At 26.2% G+C, this 26065-nt stretch overlaps 1 protein-coding gene across 4 annotated transcripts in view; it reads left to right on the forward strand.

Moving 5' to 3' along the window:
- The first annotated feature begins 5964 nt into the window (after positions 1-5964).
- Positions 5965-26065, forward strand: part of LOC145832691 (uncharacterized) — a 51094-nt gene continuing 30993 nt past the window's right edge. For all 4 annotated transcript variants that reach the window (XR_014369728.1, XR_014369729.1, XR_014369730.1 and 1 more), the window contains exons 1-5: positions 5965-6056; positions 7669-7765; positions 19124-19292; positions 20084-20223; positions 20648-20812. Coding sequence is in view for 1 of the 4 variants with exons in the window: in XM_082939996.1 (XP_082796122.1) it covers positions 6015-6056; positions 7669-7765; positions 19124-19292; positions 20084-20223; positions 20648-20812 (613 nt within the window). In the remaining 3 variants the exon portion in view is untranslated. The remainder of the gene's footprint in view (positions 6057-7668; positions 7766-19123; positions 19293-20083; positions 20224-20647; positions 20813-26065) is intronic.

Below are 26065 nucleotides of genomic sequence, written 5' to 3' on the forward strand. Positions count from 1 at the left end.
TTATAAAAAAAATAAAATAGAGCAAAACAAAAATACAAAAGGATAAACTAAAAAAAAAATACAGACCGAGGGTAAGGGTTAGGGGTAACAGTGTTAGTAAAAGTATAAAAGAAAAATAAATGCCTGCTTCATGCTTGCATGTATTAACCGTTTGTGGATTGAATACTGCAGGTTTTTCGGTTGTGATTGACTGATGAGTCCTAATCAGGACGAAACCGGTCTCAGTCTACCGAAGGCTTGTGGTCTGATGATCGAATTGGTATGATCAACCTTTATGTTAAACTTGAGCTTATCTCACGGCAAACAAAAGTCCAGGCTTCTGCTTTGCTGACTTTCGCCGATTTTTTTGATGAAAAAAAAACTAATAAAAAATACTTAAAAAAATTAAACGTTAAAATATAATTAATTTAAAAATAAAGACAAAAAAAAAATTTACCGACCGAGGATTAGGGATAACAGTGATACTAAATAAAATAACATTAATTAGAAAAAATTCAACCCGTGCAAAAGTGTCTTTGCGCAAAAGTGAAGCCGTGCAAAAGTGACCCTTCGTGCACATTAGGCACCCACTAACTTTAAATATATTAATATAATTGTTGGTATATCCTAGGTATTATTTTATATTATTTATACAGTTATTTTTTATACATGTCACCTTTTATTCTCCAATCTGGTTTTTGTCTCTTACTCAACTATATATTCTTTTTGTTCCTTTATGTGTTAAGTTAGGTTCCAAGTTTAATTGGAGGCCTGTATTTAGTCACAGATAAACCGTGTTTTTTCACCTACTACGCCCAATAGTTCGGTGGGGGTTTTTTACTGCAGGTATATACTTAGCACATGTTATTTTATTTACCTTGTTATTTTACATTTTTGAATTTAAATTAAACATAAATTCGTAATTTTCTATATATTCAAAATAACTGTATAAGATCTATTTAATAAATATACCCAACTGTTCTTTCAAAAAAAAGTTAATTTTCTTATTTAAAATGTAAAGTATATGCAGTTTAAGTTGAGGTGTTTTTAGGCACGGTGTTGTAACTTGTTTATTGGTTTCAAATGCTTAATAATAATTTTAGTTTTGTGCTTTGGTGTCTTTTGTATCTGCATGTAAGTAGCTTAAATTTCAATTTGTTTTTTTTTCTTTACTTTTTATTATAATTTAGATTTAATCATTATTAATAGTTTATAGATATATATTACCCTAAGCTTCTAGAGCTTTAATTATCTTAAATTATAATTAAAATCTAACTATACAGCACTTCTCGACACTTTAATTTAAATTTATCAATTAGTTTGTTAACTTATCAATTAATGTTTGTCGTTTTACTTCTTTTTTATTATAATAGATATAGTTATTAACCTAACTTCTTAATTTATTATATCCTTGACAAGACGTTAGAAGGTATTTAAGTGGTGCGCGACTCGATAACCTAAAGGTTTTTTCGTGCACCAGGTCTTAGGACAAAACATTTTGAGAGCTTTTATTTGTTGTTAAAGAAACAATACACTCAAAATAACTTAGAAAGCTCTGTTTAATTAAAGTTCCCGCTGTTTTTTTCTGAACACAATTATTTTAATCTAACTTACAATGTAATTTAAAGGTATTTTAAGTAGTTAATGTTTTAGAAAATAATATTGTGACGAAACCATTAGTTAAACTATTGAGTATACTTAAAAGCTGTTTAGTGATGTTCATTAGTATCTTTAGAATTTTCTTGTAAGTAGTTTATATATCGATTTGTTGTTTTAGTTCGTATTCTACTTTTATTCTACTTTAATTTACTACAATTTAAATTTTATCATTACGAATTTTATATAGTTTTATAACAGTCGTACTTCACATTATATACTGTATCTATCATTAACTATTAATCTACAATAATCTATAGTAATTGTGCTTATTTTTAGTAAACACATATATACACCTACTTTAGCTTTAATTCTTTCCTTACAGTATCTTTTTTTTTTACAAAGTTCCATTGAAAAATTTTGACTTGTTAAAATATAGAAACATACGTTAGTTTAATAAAGAAATAGTACTGTGAAAACATGTTATTATAAATTACAGTGAAATTGTTTAAGCAAACAATTAGTACCTAAATTTAAATATTTAACTTTTATATAAGATGTAACGTTAAAAGGCGTTAAATCCTAGAGATCCTGATAAGCTAAGCTTATCGGAATATATACCACAGATGTTTTTGTTCATATAAAGGTTACCACAGATGTTTTGTTGGGAAACTTTATTCGACTAACTCACTAACGGCGTTTCACTGCTCTCAAATAAGTTTAAGAACATATCTACGGAGTCTCAAAAAAGCTCTAGAATTTTTGAGACTCCGTAGATCTGTTCTTAAATTTATTTTAGAGCAGTGAAACGCCATTAGTCGGAATAAAGTTTCGACACAAAAACATCTGTGGTAACTTTTATATGTATATTTGTTTTTGTATATGTGTGAATCACTGGGTTTGGAACTTGTAATGTTCAACTAAGATAGTTTACAAAACCAATATTAGGCGCCTATACCATCAGGCAACACATATATTTTTAATTTTATGATTTTTTAATTTTATAGTTTTAGTTTTTAGTTTTTTTGTCAACCACAGGTTTTAGATCTTAAAATGTTTAATCCAGAGAGTTTAAAACATCATCATTAGAAACCTTACCATACACCGTCATGCTACACATTTACTTACTCTTTATTCATATAAAACACCAATACTTTTTAATAATTCAGCTTTTAAACTTTCTAAATTTTTCGGCCCAGATAAAACTTTATTAAATTACAACAAAAAATACTCTAAAAATATTTACTTGTACTATTATATACCATAAAACCATACGCTTTTAAAAATTGATTTACCTCTCTTGATAAATAAACTTTTTTTGCTTGAAAACATTGTTTTGATTAAATGAAAGAGCATGTCCTGAACAAGATGTTAAAAGAGTCTTGTTGTAATGTGAAGGTGTTTCTCTTAAAATTTGCTGACTCAGAATTTTTTCAATCATAATTTATTTGTTTTTAGTTTTTTAAAATTTATTTTTGATACGTTTGGGTAAGGTGGGTTAGGAAAAGGGTATAAACTAAAAAATAACTAAATAGAATATTTTAATAATTTTGCAGACTCATGAAATATTAGGAAAAACATCTTTACATTACAATTGGACCCATATTAAAAGGTAAATATTTGGTAAGCGACTCGAATCTCGATAACCTTAAGGTTCTTAGTCCTAGAGGTCCTAGGACGAATTATTTTGAGCGTTTTTTATCGTTCAATAAACTATAGTGTCTAGTTTTATTAATGTATACTTTAAATTTGTTTAATATGAGCCAATTTGAATTGATTTTTATTTTTAAGTCTATTTATACATTGTATTAAAAAAAAACGTCATTTATGTATAATGGTGTCTCATTTGAAAAACTACGAGCCCTTAAACTAGTATTGTTCTACAAATAGTTAATATATATTTAAATTGTTTTATTTAAGTTTCATAAGTTTTTATATTTTTCAAAAACTAAGTTTAAGACTTTACAAATACTAGTATTTTGATTAAATACTATGTTTTATTTAACAATGTCAGGAGACTTTAGTTTTATTACTAAAAATAAAATCTGATTGGAGCAAAAGTAGGTTGTTAGTTTTAAAGCTTGGAATGCCCCTAATTAAAAAAATTTAAATATGCAGTTTTTGTTTAGAGGGTTCAGAATCAGAATATTTGAGATTAATTAATAAAATCTTTATTATACAAAAAATAACATAGCTGTAATTGCTTTTTTTAGTAATATAAAAGCACTACTAACCTTACATTTAGTTTTATACTAAAAGAAACAATGTATTTTTTAGTTTAAAAACCTGAAAGATGTTTCTAAAATAGCCAGTGGCTTGTCTGTAATCTGTAACTTATAAAGTTACTTTTGCAACTAATTAGTTTTTGGAAAAAGATTGAATTTGCAAACATATTTAGTTTTCTTCTTGAATTTAACAGATACCACTTAAGCTATATCAGTTAATTTATTTTGAGACTTTTAAAAAATAGTTAAGATATTTTTTGAAAAACCAAGGCTAGTTTTTTGATAAAATTTAATTTACTTTAAGTTAATTTATTTTCAATGTTTTTACTTATTTCTCACTTAAATGCTCTTCTCTACTATTTAATTTTTTTAATTTAGTTTTTTTATTGATTTCAATTATTAATAAAATCTTTCTGCTCTTTTTTGGCTAGCTCATAGCATTTAATATTTTTTTAAGAGCCTATTTTAAGATAATAAAAACATAATAATCTTTTTTTTTAAAGCTTGTATTATTTAGTTATTATAGCATGCTCCATTTTAATTTAATTTATCTTTGGTAAAAATAAATGAAAATATTCTTTTATAACTCCTCATTCACTTGTTGCAGTCATTAATAATCATTTAAAAATACTCATTACTATTGTATAAACACTAAAAGTAAACACACTTACTCTCAGTTATAAATACACTCCTGGACAAGACGTCTAGGACGTCTGGACAAGATCGTCCTGGACAAGACGTTAAAAGGTATCGGTGGTGTGCGACTTGATAACCAAAAGGTTCTTTGTGCACCAGGTCCTAAGACCAATTATTTTGAGAGTTTTTTTATGTTGCTCAATAAACACTCTTTTTAAAATCTGCAATATTTTGTACTTTTAAGTTTTTTGACTTTACAAGTCTATTTTTAATTTTTTAATACAGAGTTTTCTCTTCCCAGAATTCTTTAGAAATTTGCAGTGTTCCTAAAAAAAGAGTTTCCTAAAAATAATAAAAGATTTGTGAAGATCCCTAGATTTTTCTAGAAATTACTTTTTTTTTTGGTGATTGAATTTTTTATGATAGTATAATCTTGTTTTTGTTTTTATAAGTTAATTTAGTTTTAAGTTAATTTATATTATAGAGTTATGTGGAATTTTTAGTATACGAATTTATTCTAACTGTCCAAAAAATAACTTGCTCTTGCCTTTTTCTTGTTGTCAATCAAATCCAACTTAATTTTTATAAATTAAACATTTTTTAGTGTACTTATTTACTATATTTTTTTTTTAATAAGAATAAAAGTGTTTTTAATACTTTAGATTGGTAGAAAATAAATTAAGAATTTTAAAAACTATTCAAAAGGCCTCTTGTATCTTAAATATTTTATTGATCTACTAGACTACTACTGTACTTGTTTAAATACTTCCATAACATATAGTTTTCATTTTAAGCTATAAAATAGACATTAAGACTGAAACATCAAACTCTATACTATAAAATTAAACTTAATATGTTTATAAAAAAATACAATAATATCAGCATTTACATATACACTAAAATTAAGCTAATGACGAATTTTAATCAGAAAAATAATACAGTTGTTCTCTAAAACCATCTAACAGAAAAAAATCTTTAATAATTTTCCCTAGAAATTTGCTATTTTTCATGGATTTCTATAAAAAAAAATGTCTGAAATTTTTGTGGGAACCCTGTTTATAGATTTTTGTAAACATTAAGTGTGCAAGCAAATAATTTCAGTAAAAATGTTAAAATGTAAAAATGTTGTACAATTTTTATATGTAAAATGATTAAATTTAGGTTCAATAAGAAATAAAAGTTCTTTACAGTAACAAATTACGTTTTAATTAAAGTTTTTATTTACTATATTTTTTAATAACTTTATATTATTAAAACATAATTTATAATTTTAAATAAAATTTTATATTAAAATGGGACAAAAAGTTTATTAAAAAACACTCAATAGAAATTTCTGATAAACATCTATTGTTCAACCTGGTAATTAAAGTTATTACTTAGATTGTTGTTTTTTCAACTGATTTTTTATATGTTATATTTTTTCAACAGATTATGTGAGGTATCTTGAAATTGTTTTTAATTATAAAAAGTTTAAACTTTCTTCTTAATGTATGAATTTAAATACTTACTTTATGTGTTTTTTTAACCCAGAATTAAAATATAACTTTTTTTAAAGCTAGATATTTCTTTTACCTTATTATGGCAACAAGAAAAGTTGGGATTCCAGTACCTAAAGCTCAAGTTAGGAACTTTTGTTATAAGTAATCATAAATAGGTGTATTAAAATATTTGAAATTTAATGAAAAATAAATAGTCCTGTACTTAAACTTTAAATATCAATTTAAAGATAACTTTTAAGTGTCATTTATAATTTAATTTCTTAACTGGATTTAATTTTCTGCTTAATATCTCTCTTGTTAGAGTATATTATTTTTGCTTTAGTCATTTTATACAGAAAAATTTTAAGTTAAGCTGTTAAAAACAGTTTCTGATTTATATCAGACAAGATGCTATTTAGATGAAAAATCTTTGTATTAAATATAATGTCAACTTCGTATGAGTTATATTAGATATGATTATTATGCTTGAATTTTGTGAAAACTTTTGCTGATGTTTTATTTGATTGTTTTCAAAACGAGGGTAACAGCTGTGTTGCTTTGTGAACATTGCACAGCAAAAAGCAAAGCTGACGGCACTGATTAATCCAGCAAATGGTAGCTTCATGTTGAAACATGTTAAACTGTTTGTAAATTGACAACTGTAAGTGTTTTGATTTGTCAGGCTGAAATTTTTCAATAAAAACAGAACCTTGGTTTCAGTCAACTGAAGGGTTGTGGTTTGATGATTGAAGTAATATGATCAAACCTAATATTCATTGTTTTTAGTATAACTAATAAATATAAATTTTATAAAGTAAATTTATTTATTTTAAGAACTGATTAATTAGTTATGTCAACCACTGCATGAATCATTTTTGTTCTTCATTCTGATTTGATTTTATAAGAATATTTTTTTAAATTTTACGTAACTTAGTAGCTAAACTATTTATTAATCTGAGTTATACTAATCATACTTTATGATATGGGCTATAAGCAGTAAAGGGGCCACAGGGGACTATGAGGACATAATTTGAAACTCATACTAGATATTATGAAGTTGGCGTTGAATAGAAAAAAAAGGTCTTAGTTTTTAATGAGAATTTTTTGAGAAATCTTGTTGGAGAGGGCCATAGCTTTTTTAATTTTGTTAAAGGAAGCCTTTTGAAAAAAAGTTGGGGAACCTTGATCTAGTGTAAATTAGTAGTTGCCGCATTATTGCCGAAAACTTCATAATTCCTCTCCTTTTGCCTCTCTCCCGATTACATGACAATTCAAATCCGGACAATTCTAGTTCTAATAAAATAAAAAGGCAACAACTTTAAAAATATTACATGTTTGAAAAAAAAATGTATGTTGGTATTATTAATATATACAGGCAATTTTTTTCATTTTTTTGTGGCGCATTAAATATTTCTTAAGATATCGTAAAATAATAAAAATAAGTATACTTTAAAACTTATTTTAGCCGTATGGATTATAACATTTAATATTTTACAAAAATAATAAAATGGCTTGTAGATATTAATAAAACCAACATATGTAATTTTTTTTTTAAATATATAAAACTTTTTAAGTTGTTGCCATTTAAATTTTTTTTTTAGATATTGAATTGTCAGAATTTGAATTATCGTGCACCCCTCCCCCCAATTTACTAGATTGCTTAAAGAGGGGGATATCAGTCCCTTGAGAAACCCTTTTGTAACTAAAAAGAAATTTTAAGTAGGTTATTTTATCAATAAGTATATAATTTTTAGAAAAAGTACAACAGAAGATTTCCTGAGAATAATGTAGTTGGTTCTTATTCTCCAAGTATCAACTCAACATCACCTTTTTGGAGTCCAACAAACACAAGTAAGTGAAGAAAAACTCCTCGTGTTTAAATACTTAATAAACAATGAAAAATCTGAAACAATAACAGGTATAAATAAAACAGGCATATCTAATGTAAACATTTTCAATAATAAAATGAGCTACAGTTCAATTATTCAAAAAATATAACAAAACATATTTCATATTTTCTTAAATATATTTAAGTACTTTCAAGTAAGTCTTTTCAAAAATTGTATCCTACTAAATCAAACTGAATTTGAATTGAAATAAAACTATAAAGTAGTTGAATGATTAAAGTTAAAAATATAAAATTCCGTAATAATCAAGTTTGATAATTAACTAAATGCTAATACCAAAGAACTTTGCTAATAGAACTTGTTAGATTAAAATCAAACTAAAATAAACAAGCGATAAAAACTAATAATAAAAATAAAAATACACTTCAAGTAACCAACTACTTTAAAGCTACTTAATATAAGAATTTAAAAAGTCTAGTTTGATATACAAACTTTTTCTGCTTACATAAAATGGGCCTAAATAATTGAATGCATAAGGCTTCCAGAATATGTAGTTGAAAAAATTTCTCTGCTCAAACTAAAACTGAAAAATTCTCTTCTGTATAATTTCTAGCACACTCATGATTTTTCAACAAATGTTGTCCAATCACAGAGAAGTATTTATTTCGTTGGTTTCTCCAAACGATCATCAAACAACCATTTTAAGGTTTTTGGAACATGCTGATTGATTCTTACTTAAAACCTTTAACATGTTTTTCCCACATAGTCACTACCACAGTGACAGCTAAATTTATACAAGATGTTACTTTTTTTTGGTTGGAGAAACATCTTTGTAAATCCTACTTAGAGGTCGATTAGTAAACAAAACTATTTTTAAACGAACAGAGCCGAAAACAATCTCAAAGCATTCACGCAAGAATCGATCAGCATGTTCCGAAAATCTTGAAAAGCTAGTTTGTTGGTCGTTCAGAGAAACCTACAAAAAATAATTATCTGCAATTGGACAACATTTGTTGGAAAATCATTAGTGTGCGAGAAACTATAAATAAGAGAACTTTTTAGTTTTAGACCAGCGAAAATTTTGTATATCTTGACCACAATTTGAAAAAAACAGAATAATTTTAATTGTAGTTTAGGAGTAGAAAGATGTCTTTTGCAACTTTATTCTGTTTCATAATTACATTTGCAAAAGTTAACGTTTCATTTCGTTTTTTGTAACAGTATCTTAAGTTTAGTGTTTAAAATAAACTTATTTGTATTTTGTTTTATAATTTCAGTAATTACTAAATTTTAATTATTTATTTCTATAAAATAACGAAAATACAAGCTTATTAAAATAACTTATAATCATATAAAAAAAATTAACTGAGATCTCATGTATGTAGCTTTTTTTTTTTTGGTTTTAAAATAATATATTTTTAAAGGGTAGGTGTCAAAAATGCACGTAGGGGTACTTTTGCTCAAAGACACTTTTGCATCAAGGGTCACTTTTGCAATAAGACACTTTTATTCGATTGAAACTTTTTTGTATGTTTTTTAAAGATTTTTAAAATAGCCAAGCTGTTTTTTAAGTCCTTTTCGCTTTGTCCTGGACAAGATGTTAAAAATATCCAATTCAATAATCAAAAAGTTTTTTTGTTCATCAGTTTTTAGGACCTATTATTTTGAGCGTTTTTTTTTTGTTGTTCAATAAAAATTACTTATTGAAATTTAATTATTTTATTAATATTTTTTTTAGTTTTTTGTTATTGTTAGCTCTCACTGTTACCATTAACCCTTATTCTCGTTCATAAGTTTTATTATTATTGTGTTAATTAATTTTTTAGTTGTTTTCTTTTATTTTTTACTATCACTGTTACCCCTTACCCTTGGTCGGTTTTCAGTTTTTATTTTATATTTTTTTATTTAACTACTATTTTTTTACTATTCTTGTTACCCCTAACCTTTACCCTTGGTCGGTTGTTTATATATAAATATATTATTTTTTCAAACAACAGGGTGGTCACTTAACCTGGAATACTGGAAAAACTTAAAATTTGAGAAATTAAAAAAAAAAAAAAAACTGGAAATCTTAGAATTTTAAACAATTTTTATATGTTAAGTAAGTATAATTCAACTTGAACAAAAAATCTATCATGTAGATAAAAAATTTGTCTTCATCAAAGTTTTTTTATTAAAAAATAATTTAAATTAGCTTTACAATATTTTCTCGATGTAGTTAAACTATTTAACAAATTTTATTACCTTAAACTAAACTTTAAACAAAAAATAGACCCAAACGTGTACTTTTAAAAATCTTGAAGAAATTCAAAAAGCCTGAAAAGAGTTTCTTAAAAATCAGTGGTCACTAGGGTTCATCCGTTGCCCTGACCTTAAAATTTCGCCTAGTCTATTTTTGTAGGTGGGAAATCACATAAATAGACAGCACAAAAAAAAAGCTTCCTAGTTTTAAGCCTGTTGGAGCTAATTACTTATGAAAATTTTGCTTTATATCATTTTTTTCGAAGATAAACAAGGGGGAACTTTTTTTTTCAAGTTTGCTATACTTTATAGAATTTTGTTCAAACTATAAGTTCCTTATTACAGTAATTTAATAACAAGCTTATTTTAAAAAATATGAACAACCTAAGTTAGTAATTTCATTGGTTTCTTATAGTAGAAGCAAACTAATACAGCAATTAAAAGGCTACTTTATTCAAAATTTATCTTCTACAAGATATATGAAATTTACTTTTTGTGAAGTAAATAGTTGCAACCTCCTTGTGTTCGTGCAGTACAAGTGCATTTTATTTGGTTGAATGTCAAATTGAACAAAATGACTCAAAATTGACCTATTGAAATATAAAAGAGTAGTGGTATTAATGGTTTCTTAAAAAAGGACCTACGAAAATATACCAACAAAAATGGCTTTATCAAAAAATAAATTGATTCATTCTAATTTATTTAGTTAATGTCAGAGGGTTAGCACACAATTAGTAAACTCAAGATAACTCAGAACAGTTCGGTTTAGATTTTCTAATATAAATAGATAATGATGAATTTCAGACACAGGATTCATATCAACGTTTTTATGGCACATCACCAGGTCGGCCCTATCTAAGAATAACTGTCAAACTTATTAGCAAGTACTGCTTTGTTATGAATCAAATAAACAACAACCGAGAGATAAAATGAAAGGGTCAAAATTATATGCATTAGAACATCAAGCTTTAAAAATTGTTTTAGAAGAAGACACAGAACATTAAAAAAAGACAAATGTTGATGCAAAAAGTTTTGGTGCATTTTGTTATAATTTTGAAAAGGTACTATCACACCACTCGTCATTAGTTAAAGGTATTAAAGGCAAAATAGAAATAAACAAAACCATACTCCTAAGGACAAAAGATTGTGAGAAGAAAATAAAACAAAAGCTACAAAATCCTTTTCTATCTCAAGAAGAAAAAAACAACATCGAAATCGACTTGCAGTTTCTTCAAAGCATGAAAACTGACAGAAAAGCTTATTATAGTTGTTTAGAAAAATCAAGCATCAAGAAAATTGAGAAACGCGAGGAGAAGATAGCCAAGAAAGTCTCAGAACAATCTTGCTCTAGCTCATCAGTGGTGCTGCAAGGTCAAGAAACTTCTGACATTTCCCATGATGATGATTCTTGCAATTCAGAATTAGAAGTGGAATCAATTAACGAGCATCCTAAGAAACGATCGCAAAAGAGTATTGTCAAAAAAGGTACATCACTATTTTTACCTGAAGACTTTCTTATAGACGACGTGTTAGTTAGTGCTATAAGAAGAACTAGAATTACTCCGGCTGAATTATCTACAACTGCTTCTGTTTTAATAGAAATAGGTGGCGGGAATAAAGATTCTGTTAATTTAAGTTGTTTATATACTGGAAAACATTATAACAAAATAATTTTTAAAAATTTATTCACTATTAAGAAAAACTGGACTGCTCCAAAAAACCTGGGGCAACAAAACTAGTCAAACATTGGATGGTAGTTCAACGGAAAAACGCTGTCTGTTTCTGTATCAGGAAAACAGCATAAGCTTTTAGGAGTTTTTTCATTAGGAGTGAACTTGAAAAATATTTGTGGAAAGCAGTTTGTAATAAAGTGATGGGTCTTTTTCAAGAATGGAACTGTATTAATAGCATTCATAGTATGGTTTTTGACACTACTAACTCTAATACAGGAAAATAATATGACATTCCAAAAAGTCTTGGTAGCCCAATATTTTAGCTATCTTGCAGGCATCGTGTACCAGAGCTGCTACTAAATAAAGTTTTCAGTTCTTTAGCCATAGTAAAATCAAAAACACCTAAGATAAAACTCTTCAAAAAATTAAAAAAAAATTGCAAAATATCTTGCAACACTTTGATGGAATTTTTTTTTTAATTAATAAATTTCTTCTGAAATTTGTCAAAAATATCAAAGTTTTCAATTGCCTTGTCTGCGAGATGATTATAAAGAGGTTGTCAAACTAGCCTTAATTTACATTGGACTTCAGCCCTCGCAAGGTTTCGTTCTTCAACATCCTGGAGGTGTTTCTAAAGCTAGATGAACGAGCAAAGTAGTTTACGCTCTTAAAATAGTTTTGTTTTCACAACAGAACTCATTGAAAACAATTTTAGACACCACTTTTTTAAGAAAACTAAAACGTTTTGACATTTTTTGCATAAACTGCTACCTTCTCTATTGGATCAATTGCACTGTAGCTTCAACAGCTCATAACAATGACTTTGGTCTGTTAATCACACTTCATAAATACAGAAGTACTGATAAGATATGTGCAACCTCTGCGTTAAGTGCTATGAAAAACTATCTCTGGTATCTTGTTGAAGAACTTGTTTCTTTAAGTTTGTTTGATGTTTATACCAATAAATCAGTCAAAGCTAAGGTTGCTGATGCTTTAAATCATCAGATAAATCAGGAAAGGCCCCAAACATTTAGAAAAAAACAATGAGTTACCTATTCGTCCTGTTTGGTTTAATGAGAAGCGATATTTAGCAGACTTAGTTGGAAGTATTTCCATGCTCTTTTTTTAATCCTAGACTGCAGTCATTTATTTTTTATTAAACCGCCAGAACAATGGGCTAGCGACAAAGACTACTAAGAGGAAAAAAAAAGTAAATTACATGAGTGTAGTCAATGACGCTGTCAAAAGAGATAGTAAATTGTCCAGCGATTTTGTAACTTTGTCGAGAAATGAAGACACGTATCGAGACAATATATAATCTATCGAGGAGGATAGGAAACAAGTACAATACCACAGATTTATGGCTAGTTCAATAGAGAAATTATTGTGATATGTTTTACGTTTGCTTATAATAAAAAAATTCAATAGTCAACGAGTATTTGTGGTTATTCTTTTTAAACGATAATGATCTGAATAAATGTTTAAAAATCATCTTTTAAATAAGTTTTAATATACTCTCAAAGTTATATAATAAAAAATTGAAAGAAGTATTAAAAAAATTAAGTTTGACCTTTTCCAAATATACCTATATTAATTTTTAAATGTAATTAGCTCTAACAGCTAGGAAGTTTTTTTTTTTTTGTTCTGTTTGTTTATGTGATTTCCCGCTTACACAAAATGGACTAAGCGAAAATCTAGAATTTTCATTTTTAATGGGCAACAGATGCACCCTAGTGGCCACCCTGAATTGAATAATTTGTTTATTATTTTATTTTTTCTACTATCACTGTTACAGGGTTGCCATAAACCTGGAATCCTGGAAAAACCTGAAAATTGAGAACTTTTGAAAAAATACCTTGAAAAACCTAAAATTTTGAACAAATATAACTAAAAAACCTGGAATTTTAAACAATTTTTACATGTTAAGTAGTAAAATTTCTATTCAACACAAAAAATACATCATATACATGAAAAAAAAAATCATTATAAAATATTTATATTAGTAAAAAACACATTTAAAGTAGCTTTACAGTATATTTTAATGTTTTAATACTATTTAACACAGTTTTATACCTTAAACTTAACTTTAAATTAAAAATAGACTCAAAAGTGTGTACTTTTAAAAACCTGAAGAAAGTTTTGAACACCAGGAAAATATTCCCCAAAAACATTTGGCAATCCTGCTGTTACCCCCTAACCCTAAACACTGTTACCCTAACCCCTAAAATTTTACCCTAAGTTTTTGTTTTTTAACCCTGGATTTATTTTTAAGTTTACTAGGAAACAGTGTCAGTGCATGGTGGTGTTGGTAGGGGGTGTGCTTCAGATTAATAACAAAAAAATTCCTAGTTTAAAATTTATGTATTAACGTAACAGTAGTTATACAATAGTGGTTAAAACTCTGTTATCCTTAAATGCATTAGAATAAATATCAAAACATATAATCTCTTATTAGTTTAAGGTCTTAAGAACATCATCACAAATTTTAGGTTACTAGCAGAGTTGCCATAACTTTTAGGCGTGTTTTTGTGTCCCAATGTTTGTTACATTTATAATTTATTAAAGCACATGAACTTCTTTTCATCATTTTTATTAATTATTTTTTCAAGCAAAAATAAATAATTTTAACAAAAAAGTAGAAGCAATTAACACATTTAATATTAACCCTATGACATATGTATAAGATTGAAAATAGAATAACAATTTATTTTTATAGTATCAAATTTAATTCAGACTTTAATTCATTAAATAAAGACCTTTAAAAGACGTATATAAGATTTCATAAGTAGCGAAAGAGTAGTTTTGAAATAAAAAGCTTGAACGTAATACAGGATTGCCACACACTCAGGTTAATCAAAGAAACATAGGGTAATTTTAAATTCTAGAAAATCTCAGGATGACTCAGGGCAGTTTTGATTTTTATAAAAATCTCAGGGCAATTTTTTATCTAGATCTAGAATGAGAATTAGCTGATCCAATTTCAATATTTTGTTTACCAAATTTTCTTCCAGAACATAGTTTTTATTGATAATTAAATGCTTATAGAAAGTTTTTTTTTATCTTTGCTGCTAGCTCTTCATTATTCTTAGTAATATAATGTTGTAGTTTTTGTTATAAATCTAAAATTGATATTTATCATAAAAATCAATCATACACTGAAGCACACACATACAACCTATCTTTTAATTATTAATAAGAAAAATTAACATGAGGTATAATTAGTTGACGCCAGAGACAAAAAAAAAACTGTATTTGAAAAAAAATCAGGATGACTTAGGCCATTTTTGTTTATTCAAAGAGTGGCAACCCTGGTAATATTTTCTTCTTTGCTATGGCATCATAATAACAACATGTGTTGACTTAAATTACAAGTAACGAATTTTCGTAAATATTAAACAAGTGGTTTATAATTTATATTTATTATTTCGTTTTTTAGGCGTGATATCATAATTCCTGTATAGATCAACTTGAAGTTTTGTCATAGACCTTTTAGTGTTTAAAAAACGCGAATTTTCATGACTTTTAAGCAAGTACTTCCGAAATAGACTTATTTAAACTTATGTGAAGCTTAGCTCTATGTTTTTCTTTTATATGAATTTTTTGCGTTGAATTTTTTTCTGCTCTATTACAGCTCCAGCTATATTGGCTAAACTTAGATATTACAAAAATTTCGAATATCAAAAATTTAAGCAAAAAAACTTAGCAAGAAAATTAACAATAGTTATAAACCTATATGAGATGGTATATTTGGCTTTATTCGTTGTCCAACTTCATCACTACATAACTTCCTTATTGGTTGATTAATCATAATAACTAAAATTAGGTTAAAGCTCTATTCCTTAGGTTATTTTAAATTAGTTTTGGGCAATATAAAGCAGTGTTTTCAAAAGTAAAAACTATTAAGTAAGAATTTTGCCAGTCAGTAAGAAACAATATAGGTAAAGCTTTTCTGCAACTAATAGATAGATATTTAAAAGAAGATCACAAGTTAAACAAAATGATAAATAGAAATAATTGTAAAATTTCATACAACTGCATGAGCAATATTAAGAAATTAATCCAAAAACATAATTGAAAATACTTAAAAAAAAAACAATGAACAAAACGAAACACTTTGAAACTGTCTAACAAAAAATAATTGTCCTCTCAATAACAATTGCTTAGTTGAAAATGTCATATATAAGGAACAATCAGATCAGAAAACGAAACAACAAATTATTTGGGCTCAACGGGTGGGACTTTCAAAAAAAGATTGGAACAACCATATCAATGATTTCAAAAACTACAATGAAAACGGCACGGAAATATCAAAATAAATCTGGAAATTAAAAAGTAACAACATTGATTATAAAATAGACTGCGAAATAATCCACCATATTGGCAAAGCCAAAAACCCACAAAGTATTTGCAGTACTTGCATACTGGAATGCACATAGAAACAACTGGAAAAAATTCCAAAGAAATTTTAACTTGGTTGGTAAAGGAGACGAATCTGCATTATTTAAACACTACTTTGAGAATCATCATAATGATACTAAAAATATAGGATTGAACAATGCCTACAAAATAATGTTTTTAGAACAACCAGAATTTCAAAATTTAGACTACAAAGAAAGTTTATGGATAAAAAGTTTAAATGCAAAAATTAACTTAAATAAAACAATTTATGAAGATTTAATATTTTAGAACTTGGTATTTTTGGATTTTTATGAAAAGAGCATTTTTCTACATTGTGCTTTGGCTTGTTTACTTGTATGCATGTATGAGTTGTTAGTTAGTAGAATCTTAGTTTTTAAAAATTTTGTATGACAATTAATTGTTTGATAATATGAAATTTTTATGAATTTATATAGCCCAAAAGTTTAAGTTCAACTTTTATTTAATTTTGTTTACTTTATAAATTAGTTACTATTAATTGTGTTTTTATAATTTCAACCGTTTATCGCTTGATAATTTTTTAATAAACGAAAGTACTAGTGAATTGAAAGCGTGTTATTTGTTCATTTTTAAGACAGTAGAAGCAATATTGTATTTTTTACAATAATTTTGTTATACTTATTTATTATTATTTATTGTCTGAACAAAGAAGTTCTCATTTTCTTGGACACTGGAAAAAATAAAAAAAACGGTTCTTATAATTGTTTATATTATTATATTGGATTCGAAACTTAACTAAGATTTAAACTTTACAATAAATTTAAGATTAAAAAATTATTTGTTTTGTTTATAAGTAAAAATTTCTTTTTATTCAATTGTTTAAAACTATTTTCCATGACTGTTACATATCTTTTTAGATTTTTTATGTAAGCACTGACGAGGTCTTTGACCGAAACTTAGTTTGCATACTAAAGTCTTGAAAGAATTAATATACAGATTATCCTCTAGTAGTTGAGATCTCTTTACTTGTCTTCTAAAAACTAAAACATATAATAATTATACATACCAGCGATTAAGTTGTAGTAATTAATATCAAAATATTATGTACCAGTGTAACCGGATATCAAACTGCATTTGATAACCGTTTTGATTTAATGAAAAGTTTTGAGAAAACTCTTGTTTATCCAAGCGTCACGAGATTCAGTGATGCAACTTTGCTTCCGCAAACTACAGCCATATATAAATACTCATCAGTTGGAGCTAGGAGGGTTTCTAGCCATCACTTAGCTGTTGTTAACATGTAGTTTCTAGAAATAGATATTTATATTGTTTGATTGTTTTGTTTAATTTTTTTTTCAAGAATGTTTTTTTCTCAAAAGTAATTTTTCATTTTAAGTTCAAGCAGTTAATTCTTATTTAAATTTTAATATTCTCAAAGCACAATTCTCTTATATTTAAATTGTGTTTAATGTTATAATAAAATTCAAAGTAATTTCTTAAGCGTAAAGTTTTTTATATTTAATATGGTTCTTTATATATGTTATTTATGCAATTGTTCTTAAATATAAAATATAACCACCAATTGCATAGTATTTATAAGTAATTCTAAGTATCATTTAATATCAGTATTAGTTAGGTTAATGAAATTATAATTTTTTTAATAATGCTGTTTATTAAGTCAAGTAATCCACATTTTTTTTGGTTATACCAGTATAACAAATAATTTTTATTACCAAGGTGGTAAAGTTACCCTTTAAATTTTCAGCTAGTTTTAGTTTGTTATGACTTTTATATTTTTTAGTCTTATACTCCTCTGATTCTACTAACTTCTAAGTCATTTGGTAATAATTAAACTTAGTATATAGTGATTCTTATATATAACGTGATATATAATCTTAACATAGACTAGAAAGTAATTTTTTTATTTAGTCTTAAAGAATTTAACGTTTATAACACTATATGATCTTAAAATAGAATAAAATATAAAATTTACTTAACTACGTTCTACCGACTCTCAGGACTCAAAATTTAATTTACAATTAAAATAAAGCAATAAAAAAAACACTCACACTGCAAGTCACAGCAAAGCTAGGACCTAAAGCGTCTAAAATTCCGTTTTGCTTGAACTATTATAAAAGATTTTACTCGAGAAACAAAGAAAGCTGGAAATTGATACAAACCAATATACACCTGCGTTAGTTTTTCGACGGTTCGTACAGGGGTCAATTGACCAACCGTAGAAATGTAATGCTCGAAAAAACGGTTGTAAGCGATCAACGAATGCCAAAAAGTGTATTGAGATACACTTGCTTATATTTCTCAGCGGTTAACTGAAGTCAGTGGACTACAATGGTGAGTAACAGTCGCCAAAAACAACGAAAGCTGAACGCGTAAAATAGCTAAGATACAATCTAGGTGACATTCACAACTAGACCGTAACACGTTCTGGTAAACGTTTCTATTGGTCTTGTTTTTACTAAGTCAAACAATACATGATTCTCAAAACAAAAAAATCTCGTTCACAAAGAATTTAAAAAGTGCCTGCTAAAACAAAAAAGTGTTTGCTAAAACAGTAACTATTCTTGCCGACAATGATAGTTAGCCCGAACGATAAGTGAATGAACTTTTGAATTCAAAGTGCATTCGCTTTAAATAAAAATCTTCGACGCTTAACTATACTACGACGAGAGTTTTAACATTATACTCAAGAATATTCAAAAACTGCGATAAAAGTTTAAAAACTCTACGCAAGAATATTTATAAAACTCAAAAACTCCCCTTTCAAGCCGCGCTTGGCTTTATATAGTTTTAAGTTAGAGTAAAAAACACATTTTTTAAGTCTCTCGGAACAAGCAGGTAATGCTTACAATCTTTAAATTAAGTTAAGATTTCAGTATTAAATTATATAAGTTTATATGTAAGTACACATTAACTTAACATATTTTTAATAAGTTAGTTAAAATAAATATAATATAGTTTTAATTTAGTTCTACTGTCTAATACATAATTTCTAAATAACGAATTATTTTATATTTTCTAATAATAACTGATTAATTTTATCTTTTTTACAGCGCGTAAAAACGGAGTTAGTAGTTCGGAGGGTAACCACAACCATAATGTTTATAGAAGTTCAATGTGTCCTAGTGTAAATAGTTTTTTTGATTCACCTGCTCGAAATACTTCTATTATGTACCACTACTACAATAACCCAACTTTGCAGAGCAGTCAATCTTTTTATATGTTTGTAATAGAAAATATATTCAAGTTTTTTAATAATAAAAAATAGACTAACTATTTTGGTGATATTGTTTTTTATTATAAGTGACTCCAATGATAAAACAAAAATATTAGCTTACAATACCTGCAGTAATAAATAAATAAATATATATATATAATATTAAAACTTTAAAATTTTTGCTTTGTACTTTATTTTGTTCTGAAGATATGTGCTAAACATTGAAACTAAGTAAACGATTCGAACATTAGTTGTTTTTCTATATTATAAATAATATTAAAAGTATATAGTTTATGAAAACAAAGACATTTATCTGTGTTTAGTAACACAGTTTGACTGAGCCTGAAGGTATTTGCATTGTTATTTTTGCAAATTTATACTTTTTATATGTTACTTTATTGTTATTATATAATGTGAATAAAACTAGTTCTTACTTTAATAAGTTAATTTCTATAGGCTTGTCCATATTTCTATACATAAATTCAATATTTATCTATCTCTTATTTTTCGAAGTATTTATAGTTTCTCTGTCTTTGTCAAATTCTTATTTTTTACATGGAAGTTTAGTGCTATTAGTTAGTAATTAGTTCGACTTAATAAGTTATTTAATTGTTTCATTTTGATCTTTTTTTTAAGGGTATAATCATCAATAAATATATACGCAATTTTATACGATATCCCTAAACGTAAATTAAATAACTACTATACAAAACTATTGTATAACACATTTTTTTGTGAATTTTTATTAGGAAAATGCTTGTTTACAATAATTAAATAAGTAATGCTTAATTTAAAGGTCTTCTCGTTCAAGGAAACCAAGCCTTACTGTTTCGGAAATGTCTACTGAGAAATGTAGCAACATTGGACTTTGTAACTTTCCATACAAAATAAATACTCCAGTGAATTCTAATATTCCTAAAAATGTTGTTTTATGCTGTAAGACTTTTTTATTTTACTTAGTATTATATATGACAAAATATTATTAAAATTTTATATCTAGAGGAATCACTACTTTGATTTTGCAAAACTGATCTTATTTTATAAACTTATTTTATTTTTTAGCTTTATTATTTTTTGCCTTTCAAATTAACCTCTAAATTAAAATCTCCAATTTTGATAGCTTACATCTTAAAAGTTATTTTGAACTAAAAGCAACTGATAGCTTTATCATAAAAATTTTAATAAACAATTTTTTTTATGTACCATTTAGGCTATAATACTTTTTTCTTGATACTTGTAAAAAAAAATCAATTAAAAAATTTGTGAGAAATGTCTTTAGTCTTTTAAAGCAGTAAAGTTTGAATAAAATAAAAACTTAATATACACTGATTTCTTAAATAAAACAAAATAATTTCTTAAGCAAAAAATCAAAAATCATCAAGATGTTGTTCTTACTCCGAATCTAGCTTTCAAGATCAAAATCCTCTACCTAAAGACAAACAAAAGAACTCTATATCTAAGCTTAGAAGAAAGTTATCTAGAACTTTAAGTGGAAAGAAAAACAATACTAATAACAATAAATCAAGTTAGTACTTTTGTTCAAAGTAGTAGCCCTTTTGATATAAAAAATTCTTACTTAAACTGCTAATTTAATAAACATAACGGTTTAAGTTGTATAGGTTTTTAGTACTTACTTATCAGTTTGATACTACAATTCTAAAAAGTATAGAGACACTTTAAACATGATATAACTATGGTTTGTTAAATTAAAACAAAAATTATATTTTGCTAAATTTAAGTTTATAAAAAGTTTTTTTTACGAGTTCAAGTCTTGTACAGTTTTTCTACTGTAACTTGAACTACTTTATTTATTTTATTAATTCAAGTTAGTTATTTAATTATTATATAGTGGTATCTAAAAACTGTTTTAGCGGAGTTCTCAATTGTTAATTTATTTTGAATAGCCTATTGAATTATATGGACTGTCATAGGAAGATTTTTAAACGTACTTATATACCATTTGCAACTAAGTATGTAGAGATTGCTCATTTTGTTTATATTTACTTATTAAACAAACGTTTTTAAAACTATACTAGTTTAATTTTCAAGTGATAAATGTTAAACGAATTTGAAATTATTTGATTAGTAAAATAGTTTTAAAAATGAGTATAAATTATGACCTATAAATAAATTTAAATAAATTCAAGTTTTAGAGTTTTGCAAGTAAAACTTAAGTTAAGATATGTTAATTACAGGGTACCAAAAAACCTGGAATCCTGGAAAAACCTGGAATTTGACAATTTAGGCTAAAAAAAATGGAAATTGAGAAATTTTGAATAAAAAAACTAGAATTTTGAACAAAAATCACTAAAAAACCTGGAATTTTAGACAATTTTTACATGTTAAGTAGTAAAATTTTAATTTGACACGAAAAATCTACCATATAGATTAAAAAAGTTTGTCATCATCAAAAATTTTTTTTATTAAAAAAAAAACATATAAGCCTTACAGTATCTTTTTAATGTTGTTATACTACTTAGCACAGTTTTTAGCCTTAAACTTAGCTTTAAACTAAAAAATACCCAAAAACATGTACTTTTTAAAACCTGGAAGAAATTTCTCAAAAAATTTAGCAACTCTGTAATTAATAAATTGTTAATAATTTTGCTTTTCCATGCTATTTGCGTATTTAACTTAGGCTGTTCTTCCTCAATCAACATTAGGGTTGCCACAAAATTAGGAAAAACAAAAAAAAGACAAAAGTCGGGAAAAATCAGAAAAAGTCAAGAAATTTTATATAAGCAGAGCAGCATGCTCTTAAGGGTATTGGAGGAGGTTCAACATTTTTTTTTAAAATATAGACTGGCTCTTACATGGAAGCTTAAGGTATAAATTACAAGCCAGTTTTTATAGAGCAAAAAACAGTAATTAATTCTTTAAAAATTGACGATTTTGTAAAAAGTCCAGAACAAACGTATTGACTGAAATGTTTTATCGTCAATTTTCTTGTAAGTTTAGAGTATCTCTAAAAGTCTATCTTCTCCTTCATTTTTCAGGCTAAAAAAATCAAATTTTCATGAGGTATTTCTTTTATAGTTTAAAGTATTTGGAATGTTGCGATTTCAAAAAAATATTTAAAGAAAATTTAGATTAAAAAAAAGGTAGTTTTTGTAATAATTTTTTATTTTTTTAGATAAAAAAAAAATTCTACATCAATAAGTTTGAATATTAATCATGAACTTACTGTGAAAATTTGCTTAAGATTGATAAATAATGAAGAAGAAGGTAGATGTTCGGTGAAATAGTCTATTTTCATGTTTTTGGTTTGCGCCTTCTATAAGTAACCAATTGAGGTCACCGACTTTGACTGTTTATATCATAAAAGTTACTTTGAATTTTGCTAAGAAGTAATAATTTTCTAGCTTAGATTAAACTCTAAAAAGTAAGACCAGCTTGTAAAGTTGAAGCTTGACCTTCCAGTGTCCTTAATAAGAAAGTTAACCATCATCACTAAATACTGCATTTTACTTATGTTGTTTTCTAAAAAAGAATTCTTTTGCAATTCTTCTTTTTTTCAGGGTCTAGTTGAATTTTTGGAATAGATTTAAATTTTTCATGATCTCACGTGTGTATTAACTATGTGGTAAAGATACAAGTATTTTTTTGATAGAGCAGTTTATTGCAAATATATCGATTGTACACAGATGGTTTAAATAGCTTTAAATGGTGTAATGGAAGTTGTATTATCAAATCAAAAGAACTATATAAAATTAAGATTAAAAACTTTAAATAATTTCAAGTCTTTTTTTATGTATTTTTGAATCGGTTTTAATTAAGAATTCGATTTAGAAAGAGGCAGGAAAATTTTTCAGCATGATCTGTGTCAACCCTAAATATTGATTCATGGCTGTAGAGTTCGCTTTGTTTACATCGTTTCAAAACTTAATAGTTTCAAACTATGTCAGAGTTTTGACAGCGTGTGCAATTGAAAATATGGTCGAATATTGCGCTCTTTTTATATTTTCTGTAGTGGTCTGTAATTTTTTGGAAGACTTGTAATGATGTCTCTCCTATGTAGGAGATACTCTGATATGCAAAGCAGATATATTTATAAATGACAATCGCATCAAATATTTCCGAGCATCTACTTTTGTTGCTGAAATAATCAGAAACATTTTTGCTGGTGTAGGCCGGTTTAATAACAATGTTGTGTCTTTAAAATACAGATGCTAATCGTTTTTGGAATTGTAATAAACACTTACCAACGTGTTGTGAAAGAGGGAAATTTTCGATGTCTGTCTTGTAATTTTTCGTGTTAATCTTTTAGTTTTGAATGTTGAGTTGTCGATTTTAAGAATTTAACCAAATTTGTTGATTTTTGACTCTATAAAACTTTTTTGATACTGATTCTTAAGTGATAAGTATTAATTTTTGTAAGTTCTTCTTTAAAAGCGGTAAAATCAGAGACGGTAAACTACCGTTTCTGGACACTGAAGTAAAGCAAGTATCAAACCAACTACACACAAATGTTTACAGAAAACTTTCAGAGATATGCCTAATAATTCAATACACTGTAATAATAGGAAACGGGTCTAAATTGCACGAGTTTACTAAATTGCACAAAAACAAAATTGCACGAAGCTAAATTTGCACGAGGGCACAAAATTGCATGAAGACGATTTTGCACTAAGGGTAAATTTTGCACGAGTTACATTTGTGCACGAGAGTAAAAGTTAACAGAAAAAAAAAACAAAAAATTTATTTAGTGAAAAAAAAAAAGTTACTGACCGAGGTTAAGGGTTAGGGGTAACAGTGATAGTAAATAAAAGATTACTAATAAAAATTATATAAAAAAGAAAGTAAAATAAAATCTACCAAGGGTAAGGGTTAGGGGTAACAGTGATAGTAAAAAAAAAAAAATTAAAAAAATAAACTTACCGACCGAGGGTAAGGGTTATGGATAACAGTGATAGTAACAGTATAAAAACTTACAAAAAAAAAAATTAATAAAAAAATAAAAAAATAAATAAATAAAAGTTTAAGTCGTGCAAAATTGTCTGCTTATGCAAACATGTCTTCGTGCAAAAGTATCTTCGTGCAATTTAGACAGCTACCCGAAATAATAATAATAGTAATAATGACTTTTATCACTTAATTTTAATAGTTATTAGTTATAATTCAGTTTTCTTAACTCTTAAGCAATATAACATATGAAGTGACGTTTCACCACGTTAGGGTATAAAAAAGTGTTTTTATATTAGCACCAAGTGTATAAAACTAAAAAAAATATTAATTTAGATATGTCTATGTTTGTATGATTATGTGGTAATGTTAATTTTAAAATCTTAAACTTTAGTTTTATCCTAACATTGTAGTATTGCATAACGAAGTTGAAATTAAACTTTTTTTATATAGTTTTTAAATTAAAACATTGTCGTTTTTGTCTGTACAAGATAAAAAGCTAAAGTGAAAGTCCAAGACCATGCTACTTTATTATGAGTTTAGAGTTAAAACCCCTAACATGAGTTCGATTCTCTGCTTGTGGCTTAAGTTTCTCAAATCCGTAGGTCTAGTCTGTTTAGAAAAAAAATACCTTTTATTTAAACCTTAAAGTATGAACCATAAGTCAGTTTTGATAGAATAGTAAAATTTCAATTAATTTTTGAAATGTAGTAATAAAACTAAATTGCAATACAAAAATATTTACTGTTAATTTCTGTTTTCTGGAAAGTTCATTTAGGGGCTACATGCTTTTTACATTTTGAGTTTAATACTTAAATTTTCCGGATATATTCTTTAAATCGTTTAAATGTATTCAAAGTTTATAGTTTAAATCGTCATTTTAGAAATTGAAAATTTTTACTAGTTGAGATTTTTGATAAAAAACCAAAAAGATAGTTTTTTTATCAATTCTTTTAAAGATGAACCATTTAATAGATATTAGCAATGGACTAATTGTAAAAAATTTAAGAAAGTTTTTTAAAATTAAAGGGGAATAAAGATATTATAATAAAATAGGCTTCTTTATTTACTAATGAACTAACACAATTTTATTCTCTTTATCTTAGAAGTTACTTTGAATTTTTTTAAGCTGTATAAGTTATCTGTTAGCTAAGATAAAACTCTATAAAATAAGATTAATTTATAAAAAACAAGTCGTACCCCTATAGCCTTAATTATTTTTCTAGCAATCATATTGATTTTATGCTACTACTAACATTAATTTCCTTAAAAACTTTGATGTGATAAATAGTACTACATAACTGTAAATGTCAACAGTTTATGTAAATAATATTTAAAAAAATCAATTACAATAGTGCTTAATAAACAAGGACTGGGTTTGAACGCAACTATCTTTTTTTTACAGTAACAATCAATAAGATCCAACAACATTATTTTAGTTAGTAATGAAATATTATACAGCAAATTTTTTTTTGAATACTGTATGATTTGACTCTTATCAACTCAGGCTAATTTTAGTTATGATTTAAATATAGACAACTTATAAAAAGTTATTTATATAATTAAACGTACACTGCTAATGAAATTATTTTTTAATAGTTTTTTTCTAAGTTGTACATATCAAATGTATTTGTATTTATTTTAAAACGCAGAGTTGCAAAAAAACCTTGAATTTTACATATTAGGCAAAAAAAAGCTGAAAAATTCAGGAATTGAGAACATTAGAAAACACGTAAAATTTTGAACAAAAAACCAGGAATTTTAAACAACTTTTACGTCTAAAGTAACTTAATTTCGACTAGATACAAAAACTCTATTATAGATACAAAAAGGTCTTGTGTTAGTTAATTTTTTTTCAATAATAACACATTCAAAG

The sequence above is a fragment of the Thalia democratica genome, chromosome 3, assembly GCF_965202585.1.
Source record: "Thalia democratica chromosome 3, ktThaDemo2.hap1.1, whole genome shotgun sequence".
Taxonomy (NCBI): Eukaryota; Metazoa; Chordata; class Thaliacea; order Salpida; family Salpidae; genus Thalia; species Thalia democratica.